General features: G+C 42.5%; 1 protein-coding gene across 1 annotated transcript in view; it reads left to right on the top strand.

Moving 5' to 3' along the window:
- Positions 1–12471, top strand: part of ZNF106 (zinc finger protein 106) — a 76688-nt gene that overhangs the window by 26986 nt on the left and 37231 nt on the right. Inside the window, exons 5-6 of the mRNA XM_019519077.1 lie at positions 7551–9701; positions 11160–11793. Coding sequence (XP_019374622.1) covers positions 7551–9701; positions 11160–11793 — 2785 coding nt within the window. The remainder of the gene's footprint in view (positions 1–7550; positions 9702–11159; positions 11794–12471) is intronic.

Raw genomic sequence — 12471 nt, 5'->3', positions numbered from 1 at the left:
CTTTCCGCCCCTCCCAATTTGAATGGGGAAGAAAACCTTTTCTTGGATTCAAGTAAACATGGTGAATGTTTTAGGGACTTCCTCAAAATCATTGTGTGATAATGCCCTGTCTCCAGGTGTGGCCTGGGTGCATCCTTGAGATGCACTCCCAGGGTGCTTCCATACTTTGATGTTCCCTTCTGCCCCAAATCAGTCTCTACTGTCTGCTGCTTGACCACTGAGAACCAGCTGAAATGCACCAGAAGCCAACTCCTTGGCCTGTGGTGTTTCAGCCCTACCACTCTCACTCAGGATTTTGCCAGCAAGACGGATCACATCCTTGTCTGGTCATGTTCTCGGAAAAAATGGATCCCCTTTCCCATGGGAACAGCAAGCCCTCTATTGGTCAGATATCCTGGGTTCACAAGTATCATTGACAATAAGTGGGTTAAAAGGGATAACAAAGAACAAATATAAGAAATAAATAAGACCTAGCATAAGAAATCAGTAACCATATGTTGAAATACAGACAAATACAAGAGTAAACACACCAAAGAATAATTGTTTTTACCCTGTACCTTAAATCCAAGGACATGGTCTCTACCCAGCTCACCAGCTGGGGGCCTCCAGCATTTACCTATGTCTGGGAAAAACTGATGACCAAGCAATGCCCTTGCAGCAGACTTAAATACAGTTGTTTATCTGGCCATTAACTTACGTCACTGCTTCATTTCTAGGGAGACTCACACTATGCCAGTAACTTATCGGTGCCCCTGTGTCATGTCCTATCCCTGCCCATTCCCTAAATGTACATGTTTACCAGATCATAAATCCTTCCTTATCCAATTAAGTCCAGGAGCATATATGCATTTTTTCAGATATGGTGATTTACTAATCCAATATCTGTCCTTCTTGTCATTTCCCCTCAGTGGGAAATGTTCTCCCTGTATTTTGGTGTTTCTTCTTTTAAAGTATAAATTCATCCTTGTCTGGTAGGGACTATCTAAAAGCAAATAACTCTTGTCAAATAAATGCTAATTCTCAGCTATTGTCTTTTCTAAGTGTGAACAGTTGAGGGCTGCTGGAATTGATCACTACCTTTCTAAAACAACATTGGCTGTAATATAAAGATATATCAAAGTTGCATCAAATACTGTAACACGTACAGATATGAGGACAATAGAACTGAACACAGCTTCACACTAGCTTCTGAGTGTTCAGTACTGAAATCTTCTTTAGGTTTTAGTTTATGTAGCTATGGGGACTTTCTTTTTTTTAGTGCAGGGTTCATTGAGAGAGAGAGGCTTTGAATAAAATACCCTTAGCTGAGGATAAAATCAAAGTGTGTCCTTTCAGTCTCAGTTGGCAAATGAGTAAAATAGATTTTCTGTTTAGATTGTATTGAAAAACATCTGAGCTTCACATATGGGTTTGTTGCATATACACTATGTTTGAGTTGAAAAGAAATATTTGTATTGCAAAATAATTATGCCATTTACCTTATTTTCCTTTAACTCGCTTATAGAGATGACACTGACTGCTAAATTATCATTCATAAGCGATTCATAATTTATAATAGAAGTATAGGGTGACAGATCATCTAGGACCACTGACCTTAAGCAAGGTATTACAAATACATTACTTTCTATATCAGCCCATGAAGTGTTTTGTGAGGGATTGTACAACATTGCTATGATTCTAAGAAACTGGCAGCCATCCTTTCAGTCTGTCTGCCCATGGGACCATTCCTGTGGGGCTCCTCAGGGGTCTGGAAATTTGACAGCGATGGATTGGGGGCAGTTAGCACTGTTACTGCCCCTCCCCCCAATTTCCAAACCCCAGGGGCCAGATAACATGGTTGGGGGGATTGGCCTGATTGGGCACACATGAGTCTGGGCTGGTCCAGGCTAGTGGGCCTGATGCAGCACACAGATTGACTTCACACCACTCATCTGGCCCAAACAGGCACTACTGGTAAGCTTTAAATGTTGATTTACTTGTTTTCCTCTTGCACCTTTTTTCCCTCCACCTTCTGCTCTTCTCCAGAATCAGGCTTCTTCTCCAAGTTTTCTTACCTTTGAGTTGAATGGCTGTAAGGTTTTGTTCACCAACTCCCCTAGAACCTAGTTTAGTTTTCCTTAAGCTAGGCAGACAATACCCAGAAATGCTTTTTCTGGTTTTCATCAACCAGTTTTCATCTCACCACTTTTCATTTGGTTTGCTGTCAAGAGGTTTGATTGCATCTTAATAGCAAGCCTCTTACCATGATATCTGCCTGTTACCAAAGAATCCACTACCTGTTTCTGCTTGTCCATGTAGGTACTATTGATACTGCCAGGACAAGCAGTAATGAGTAGTGGTCTGAGGGACAGATGACCCCCAGCAGTTGCTTACCAATATCTTGAATACAGGCTCCAAGAAGCACAACTCATAAGGTCCAAGATCTAGTTGACAAATTGGTGCCTCCATCCTCCTCAGGACAGAGTCCACAATCACCAGCCTTCTTCTTGGTGGGGTGGTCCTGGAACCTCCCTCCCCAAGGCAATTCATTTCTTGCTTTCTGGTCTACAGAGTCTGTCTCATTTTTGCCATCAGTTTCTCCTCTGCTGCCTATTCTCCAGCTGTTCCAATGTAGAGCATCTGAAAGTGGTTGCTCGCCTCAATTTGCATTGTGGATTCTGGGGGCTCTTTCATATGTCAGTAACACGCTGCTGCTTCTCTTTGTTCTTTTACATCTCCTGCACCAGTTTCTCATGCTTCTGATTGAGGAAGTCCTTTATATTTTCCTCTGATACTGTACAGGAGAGAGATTTGTAGTTCCAGCCCTTGAACCTTTTCCTCCAAGATGGAACACAGCTTGTAGCTGGTGCAGATGAAGTCATGTTGTTCCTCAGGGAAGAATGTAAACATGGTGTGTCTCATGCAAATGACAATTGCCAATTTATTATCTATTTTGTCCCCTTACTCCTTGGCATATGGGCAGTGGGAAGGGAAAAAAAGAAAAAACACAACCTCCTATTTACTTCTGGCTCCCTCTTTAGGCACTCCTGCAGTCCCTTTTGTTTCTCTTATGTTTTCAAGAGGCTGCCTTTTATTAACCTTCTAGGCCTGAGCCTGCCTGGTTCACACCTGACCTCAGTCAGCTACACAAGCCCCACTCCGTACACGATTGCAAATGCATAGTTAGACAGGGCTACAAAACAGACTAGATGAGTACACTGTCACCACAAAAAACACAGCCCATAAGCTAGTCTTGCCACTGAACTATTCCTTCACTCTGCAGTTCTTAGGCAAACTATATTTGTTTACTCTTCACTGTATTTGTAACTTCCTGCCAAGCTTGAATATTATGTAAAGAGCAATAGATATATGCTTGAGAGAAAATCTTTCTGTAGCAATTATTACATATAATGGGCAGTTTGCTATATGGCCCAAACTAGAAAAATTGTTAGTTTCTTATGTTTGAACTAAAGTTTGCATTCATCTTTAATCCTTAAATATCCTTTTAAAAGTTCTAGAAATCACTATGTTGCGTTCTTTCTCCAACAATTAGCCTTGATTAAAGCTGTGAATCTAGTTTTTCTTCTGTTCTTTATCAGTTCATCAGCATTAGTAATATATAGCACCTAATGGATAGATACTCTTTCAGGTCAATCCTTCATTAATTCAGTTTTTCTTCCCTAACAAGGTTTTTTCAAATGCCTCAACTCTTTAGGAGGTATGTGGGAGGGAAAGGGAGGATATACAACACAGAGTCACTTCTGCTTTGCTCATAACTTCTACAGTCCAATCATTAGCAAACTGAAATTAAGTGTTTTTTCTCCTTCACTCTTAGACTTCCCTGTGTAGCAAAGGTAAACATCTAACCAATTTAGCAATCTAAGTTATCTCTTTTTAAACTTTAGTAAAAAGGTTCTATGTGTGATATAATAACTTGACTTAACTATAAGTGCAAGTAAATCTTTTCTTTACTGTTTTGGTAACTTCTTTAAAGCATCTTTTGTGAAATTCTACTTGTCCAGAACAAATCCATTGTTTTTCATAAAGGAAACAAATATCAGGATGGTGAATATTTGATCACAATAGCCAAGGTATAATAGTGTATTTTGCATAGGAGCTGGTAAATGTTCATGATGGCTTTTAAAACTAAAAAATATCAACTTTGTTTTTATGAGAATGGAAAAGCTAATTTGTCACTTAGTAATCTGGAACCTGAGTTTTGAATGAAAGTAGGTTCTTCAGCTTTCTCCACTGTGCTTGCTCCACAAGCTTGGTGAGAGTCAGTAAGGAGGAAAAATGAACCTACCAACTAAACTGATAGTTCCATTTGCTATATATAAAACAGGGTGGGGTAGGACTCTGTTTGATTTCAGTAGAAGAGAATTAGTGCTGGATTGTGGTAGTTTGCAGAAATTAAGCTAGTATTTTTTTTCTTTAGGCATATATGTATGCTTTGGGATTTAAGGCTTTTAAAAAAACATGTAGCTCCTATGATAATAAAGAAACTGTTCAGATTTTGGTGACCTACAGTTGTTCAGTTTCTTCTGGGAAAATTTGCGCTTTTCTAGCAGAAACCACAACTAAACAAGTGTTGAGGATTTTTCTCCCAGAGCAAAAATAGCCACTCCAGGAAGAAAGTAACCTGGGTTAAATCACTCCCAGGAGAGTTTATCCTGATAAAGCAAATGTTCTGAGAAAGCAAATTTACCCTTCTGAGAAGAGCCTTAGTACAGTCCTCCAGCATCCCAAGGTGCTTCTTCCTTCTTGACAAGAGACAGCATGCTGGTTGGGTTGCATTCTACTACTCCAGCTGAGCAGGGAGCAGAAACTTCCCCTTCACAATCCCACATTGTGCTGCAGGGAGATGCAAGCTGACCCTGAACAGCAGTGTGAGTTGGCCAGTCAGGGCTGCACTGTGCACTGCTATCATCTGTTGCTAGGCAGACAAAGGGAGCCTACAGAGCATGCTGATTTGTGTGCACAGGGTTCCTCTTGCTGCTAGCATCAGCACTGTAAGCTCTGTGTTCTTCAAGGGCTCAGAATTTGAATGTCTGTCCAAGCATTTCTGGGTAAATGTTTGTTTGTTTTTAAACCAGTGGAACAAATCCAAGATGCAGGTCACTTGAATGTGCCATATGCAGCCCTTGAAAGCTAAGTAATGCAGATGTGAAATGGTAGTCCTGACGTGTGAATTGGTTCCATTCACCTCAGTGCTGTTTGACCATAACATCCATTAAGAATGATTTTTAAAATGGTAAAATAATTACTCTATTTTACAAATACCTGTATCTATCATTGTTGCATTTTTTAATCAAACAAATATACATTTTTATACAGATTTATCTAAAAAAAAAAACCAATACAAATAACACTGGGGGTGGGAAATATGTGGCCCCAGGGCCTGGTCCAGGAGCAGGACAGAGCCACAGGCAACTTGGAGTGGGGGATGAGAGCCTGCTCCCTGCCTCTGCAGGCACTCCCTGGAGGGATCAGGCTCCATGGGCAACATGTCAGAGAGGCATGGTGGTGGGACAGGTCCCCTTTCCCCCAGATTTGTGCACCCACAGTGGAGCATGAGGCTGCAACCTGGCTGGCCTGGCACTGAGCCACCTTTGCAGCCCACTGGGTGGGACCCGGTGCAGGAGGGTAGAGCAGGGCAGTGAGACTCACTGATGCTGCTGCTGCTGCCAAGATCCCCCTGCCAGCTGCACTGTCATGGAGTAACGCTATGCTGCCAGCATCACAAGTAGTAACAAACTGTGGGGGGAAAAGCTTCACTGCCCTTGTTTCCTGCCACCCTCCTGCACCGGGGTCCCACTTGCTGAGCTGTGGAGGCAGCCCAGTGCCAGTCTGGCCAGGCTGCAGCCCCATGCCCTGCTGTAGGTGCACACACCTGGTGTGGGGGGGGCACATGCCCTCCTATACCGGCTTCAACACATTGCCTGTAGCATCACCTATGGTCAGGTATCCCCCCTGCCCCATACATACTTCTCCTGCCCCAAACACTGGGGGGCTGGGGTTGGGGGGCAACAAGTCAGGAGTAAGGGACCCTAGCGGGGCTGGAGAGGGTAGAGGCTGTGGGTTGGGAGTTAGGGACACTGGGAGGGCTGGGGGCTGCGAGTTGGGAGTGGGGGGGACCAGCATATCAGGGCTGCTCAGTGCCACAAGCAGTGGGGGGGGTCAGCCTCAGCTGGACCTACGCCTTGGTGAGTGAAGGGGGCAGGGGGAGCTCTGATTTTCCGTGATAAATAACCCAAAATCAAATGCCAAAATTTATAGATATTTAGAATTTATTTTATTATAATGATTGAGGCACTGGTAGGCTTCCAAATTGCTTTAAAATTGTAAATATATTAATGAAACAGTGCTCAATTGATACCTATATATGTAGTGGAGTTTCATTTTAATCATGGAAAAACATGGATTTTGGGGGTTTTAATCAGAATTTGGTGTGGTGTTTAAATCAGAGAATTCTGGATTTTTAAACAGAGAAAACCAGGATCCCTATTATCACTTACTCAGAACATCTTAAACCTGGTAAGAAAAATGAATAATTTTCATCTCCATCTCTTCATTGATTAATTGAGGTGCGAGTGGGCCAACAAGGTTATGTAGATTACATGATGGCACATCTGTCTGATTAAAAAAACAAGCAAAGCTCTATTGACACCCCCTTCCCCCCCACTCCCCCTGCTGCAACAGTCTTGAGTGGGTTTAACAAGAGTCCTCAGTCAGCTGGCTGTGCTGGGGTGAGGGTCCTGGGTCCCTGTCTCTCCACTAATTTGGTGTTTCTTGGGTTCGGAGAGAGAGAGATGGATGACTGATGTTTTTCACTGTCTTTCTATATTTCCTGGTGTGATGTCACCGTAGGGTAGGTGGTTGCTACCCTACTTTATCTTTCTAGGCAGTTTTATTTTTCTAAGCAATATTTACATTTGTATGCCAATTTTTTATGCCAACTTTAGATGCTACAAACCTGTTTTGCTCCTTATTTCTAAAGTTGTTTTCTTGTTTTGCCTTTAATTGGACGTTTTGCTTTGATTTGTTGCTCTACTATTCGGGATTATTCCCATTCACCCAAAAGGATTCTGGGAGTCTTGCCACTTATGTGAAATAGTTACACCAGCCTGTATTTTCCTCTCTACACCTGTGTCCCTTCTCAAAAGGAGTTGCCAGTGTTTTCATTCTGCGTAGGAGTTACAAAAAAAAAAAAAAAAAAGATTAAAATAAATCTCACGGTTTTCAAGTAGGCATTAGTGATTGAAAGGAAAATAGGTAAGTTGTAAAAGTGATAGAGACATTTTGCTCTAGGGGTCAGAGCAAAATACATAGCCACATCCAGACTTGATCCTTCAATGTCGCCTAACCTTACTATCTTCCACAGTTGTTGTATTCCTGTTAGGCAGTTGTGATTGTGGGTATTGCCTGTTAGGCTGCTATTTAACTTTTATTATATAGAAATTTAATTTTCACCAACTCCAGATTTTGAATGATTTTATTAGCTTGTGGGTGCTTCTGCAAAGATCACTAATGAATGCTAAAACAAACCTTTATTTCTTTATGCCCTATAGGCAAATTGAAACTTGCTGTGCAAACCAAGATATAGAACCTGATGACAGGAGACCACAAAGGAGGAGTAACGAAAGAGCTACTTATGAAGACAGAGAAGATTATGATCAGTCATCGTGGCACCATCGTGGCCCATCACAGAACAACTGGAAATGGAAAGTTGATGACTTTATTAATCCTAGACAAAGCAAATTCCCTCAGTCTGTGAGGAACCTTAATACAAACAGGCACCCTAGTAGTCCAAGAGGGCGCTCTGGATGGCACCAAAATAGTTCCGGAGGGCCTCCTAATTGGCATCATGGCCATGGGAATTCTGGAAGTGTTTGGCATGCAGGAGGAAGCACATCAAACTGGCATGGTGCACCGGGAAGAAATTCCAACTGGCATTCTGAAGGAGCAGGTGGTTTTTCAACTTGGCATTCTAACAACTGTGGAGGAAACTGGAAATCTAATTCTCATGGTGGAAATAGCTGGAATTTTGGTGGCTCAGGAGATAAATATGCATTAGGAAGAAACAGGCCTGCAAATACTAGCTCCAAGCCAGAAGATGTAAGCATTACCTGGAAAACCCCAAATAAATATACCCCCAAAAAGTACACATGGCTTTCACAGAAAAATGACAGCACTGGCAATGTGTTGCCTTGTGGTGGTTCAGCAGATAATAGGAGTAATTCATTGGATTTTACTAGTGATGCACTCTCTGAAGGAAGTTTACTGGATTTTGCAATGTCTGAGCAACCTGAGAGCAAAATTTCCAAGATCAGTGGCAAAAGTAGTAGCCCTTCCAGAGATAAAATGCATCGTTGGTCTCCTTATCCCTCGCAGAAAGCTGTAGATCAGCAGCCAGGGCCTGAAGACAGTGTTTCTAAAACCTTAGAGAAAACAGATACAGTATGTACACCTCTATTTGAGCCACCCATGAAAATGAAGGATTGTGAAAATAATGTAGCTAGGCTGAAAAAATGGGCAGAGTCTTCTTGTTATAAAGCTACCTCTGATCATCTTAATACTCACAAAATGCTGACAGACTCTACCAGTGAAGGAAGACCTGATCAGGATGATGGCAAAAGTAACAGGATGCCATCACTGAAATCCCCTCTCCTGAATCTTCCAGGCCTTAAGTCCTTTTTACAAAATCAAGACCCAAAGACGCAGAATCTATTGAAAAATGTCAGAATTCTCTTATCACACACTGGAGAATGTGAGAATCATCTGAATGCACTAAACTTGGAAACTAACTGCTCCTCCTCTTATATGTCCAAGCTGCATAGTATGTGTACTCATAGCTTAAAAAGCAACAGAAATGTGCTTGACAGTGATCAGAATGAGCCTATTAATAATCAGAGTGAAAAACAGCAAAAAACTAAAGAAGATATGCGATCCAATCATTCTTTGCAAAATTCTTTAAGCTCCTACAAAGATACAGAGATCAAACAAAATGATGATCAAAACACAGAAGGAATTTCAAAAACTGATAAATCTACTTTAGATGAGGCGAGTGATGAGGAACCAGCAGGGAGTGAAAAGTCTGAATTAGGAATTGAAAAGTTTGATGTTTGTTTACCAGGTGACCCTGTGGAGTATGAACATGCTAGTGCTAGAAAGAAAAATGACACAGGAGCATTAAGTAAATCTCCAAATTCAAATATTGTCACTGATAATCAGAAAGGTTCTGAATTTCAAATGGAAAGTGCAGTGTCTCCATCAGGCCCTAAACACCACTTGGATTTGGATTTGAAAGCCCCTCATGGGGGTGAAGGTGACGAGAATCCTATTAAGTCAAGTGAGCATTTTGAAATGGAAAGCTTTGAAAACCATTCGGATCATGAACTTCAAAAAGGAGGCAACCAATCTTCAGGCCCCTTGCTTCCTGACTTAAGCAAACTTGGCCTCCCTGCTTCCCTTCAAAGAGACCTGACCAGACACATTACTTTGAAGAGCAAAAGTGGGGGACATCTTCCTGAACCCAATCTCAACAGTGCACGTCGCATTCGAAACGTCAGTGGTCATAGAAAGAGTGAAACTGAGAAGGAGTCTGGACTTAAACCAACCTTGAGGCAGATTCTTAGTGCATCCCGAAGACACGTAAACTGGGAGCAAGTCATTCAGCAGGTAACCAAGAAGAAACAAGAACTTGGCAAGGGTTTACCAAGGTTTGTAGCCTTTCTTCACCTTTTCAAATATATATATTCTCATACCAAGTCTTAATGACTCGATAGAGTCCAGTTACTAAATTCCAAAGATTAAAGTTGGAAAACAACAGAAATGAATGCTGCCATACCATATTTTCTTGGACAGACAGAATATATACACATTTTCATTAACACACACTAGTAAACTGATTTTTGAAACAGTGAATGGCTTTAGTCTATTAATGAAGACTTATTCCTGCTACTTCAAACAAGAATTCTACAAGTTTGTGACAGTGTTGCTGAATATTGGATATGCATGACATTTGTAACTTTTGATTGTTTTAAAGTTCTTTTAACTTGGGTAGTATATAGCTATAATTTGAACTGTACTTTTATTAAAATTGTTTAGTTAACTTGTAGGTTTTTGGCATGCATTCAAATTATGAGGACCGTTTTGTTTTTACAGGCAAGTTTTAATGCTTCCTTTTGCTTTAACAGTCGACTTCTATTTTGTGTGTGGGCAGTTTTTACAGGATTTCTAGATAAACTAATTCTAAAACGTATACCAAAGCTTTTTCTTAACCTTTATGTGGACACTGGTATTAAATGTCACTTGAGACTGCAACATCTTACAGTCTCTCCAACCTTGGCAGAAGTAATCATGTAATGACTATCTGTTTGAAAACCATACAAGGCAGGGGTTGGAAACCTCTGGCATGTGTGCCAGAGTGTGGTACACAAAGACATTTTGCTTGGCATGTGTGCCTCAAGGCAGACATTGGGAAGGGGCTGGGGCTGCTCAGTCACAACAAGGATCAGGCTATTCAAAGCTCCCCTACCATCTGCCCCCAAGCATGCGTACACCCACTGCCAGCAACAAGCCAGGCTGGGCTCTGGGTAGGCCCCTGCCACCCTCTACAGAGCCCAGGCTGCTTACAGCAGGGAGGCTTCAAGCCACTGCACCAAGGTCTGTGGAGCCCCAGTCCGACTTGTTACTGGTGGCGAGTGTACATGTGCCTCCAGGTGGAGGGTGGGGCCCTTAGCAGCTTTCCTGATGTCTGCCTCTGGCCTAACAACATTTTACAAGTCTATGTTCGGGGTGTTTTGGGCCCTTTAGCCAAAAATGTTGCAGGTCCCTGATATAAGGTTTACTTTTGTGTTTGTAAAATTCTATTTGGTTTATATCTAACCTATATAAAAGGTTAGATAGCTCTAGCACATGCTTCAGGTTAGTGCAGCTCAAGGACTTCTGTATAGTTCTTGCCTGATCTGTCAAGACTGCAGGTACTAGGATCAGAGATGCCAAACTGACTCTTGCTTAACCCCATAGCTAATGAAAATTTTGTTTTGTGCAACTACTGTTAGGAGTTGTCATCTAAGGAGCAGTGTGTAAATGGCAGTGCATTTAAACAAATGCTTGCTTCCCCCCATTGTCTTGTTTTACTATGTCCTGCTATTTTATTTGTGTTGGCTTTTCAGGTTTGGCATAGAGATGGTTCCCCTTGTTCAAAATGAACAGGAAGGTCTAGATTTAGATGAAGAACCTGACATATCCACTCTAGAAGGATTTCATTGGGAAGGGATTTCTATAACAGCAGCTGGATCAGCTAGGAAACGCAGCTTCTCTGAGAGCAGTGTGATTGTAGACAGGAATGTGTCTGCTTATGGCTTCTTCGCTGACCAAGCCACAGCAAAAGAATGTGAGCAAAGGCAAATCAATTCACATCACATAATGTCTGGATTTAAAGAAACTGCTGACACTGTAGCTGACCATAGCCAGGAGGCATGCTATCTTCCCTTGGCACCCTTCTTGTCTGAAAGAAGTGAAGCCATTACCAACGGAAGGAGAGACAGCCTACAGAATCTATCTGGTCTTTCAAGTCCCACAACAGTTACTGCAAAACAAGACCCAGAGAGCCCAGAAAATACAACATCACCTCTTGAAAATCAAAATACATTAGAGATCACAGGAGAAGGAAATGTTTTGGCTTCAAGTGGATCTTCAGCACTTGCAGTATCCAACTCTGTAGATGCAGCTACAGACAGTAGCTGTACATCTGGTACTGAGCAGAATGACAGCCAGGGAATTGGAAAGAAAAGAAGAGCAACTGGCGTAAGTGTAGTTCATTGCATCTTTGTCATGTTACCAGTAGTGTTTTACCTGGGGTGATGGTTTCTTTGAAAGGAGCTCTAAAAGGAGGAACTTGTTAAAGTGCAGTTATCTTGCAAGGATACCTAGGTGAATCCCGGATTTTGAAACGGGGGGGAGGGGCAGAATGCAGGAGCAGCAACTATCGCTTCAGGAGTGGCTGCACCTCCTGCCTTCAGCCTCCCCTAAACCTGTGGGCAGGCCGTGCCATGGGAACAATAGCCAGGGATCTTTTTTTTTATTTTTTTTATTTTTTTAAGTCCCTGAATCTGGTAAGAATCAATGTGTTGTTCCTGCCCTGCCCCCCCTCCCCAGCATCCCCTCTTTTCCCCTCTATGTTCACTGGCATCTCCTATCCTCTCCCTTTCCTCTTCTCTCCCTCTCTACTTACATTTCTGGGTGCAGGAAGGGGAGGCTCGATCATGGCTGCTGTCCCAGTCATTCCTGCACCACTCCAGCTAGGGCTGCAGGAAGCAACTGCACAAGGAGCCGGGTTCAGCCATGGATAGCACCAGTGGTTGCAGCAGGTGGGTTCCCCCTGCCTACTTTATTTCCTGGGCTACTAGGGGGAGCACCCAGGGGGACCAGGCAGGGACAGGAACCCCCTGCCCCTTCCTCTGGATGCAGAAAGGGGACATCTGC

This window comes from Gavialis gangeticus, unplaced genomic scaffold (genome assembly GCF_001723915.1).
Source record: "Gavialis gangeticus isolate Ggan-Ray unplaced genomic scaffold, GavGan_comp1, whole genome shotgun sequence".
Taxonomy (NCBI): Eukaryota; Metazoa; Chordata; order Crocodylia; family Gavialidae; genus Gavialis; species Gavialis gangeticus.
This window is presented reverse-complemented; position numbering and strand designations above follow the sequence as displayed.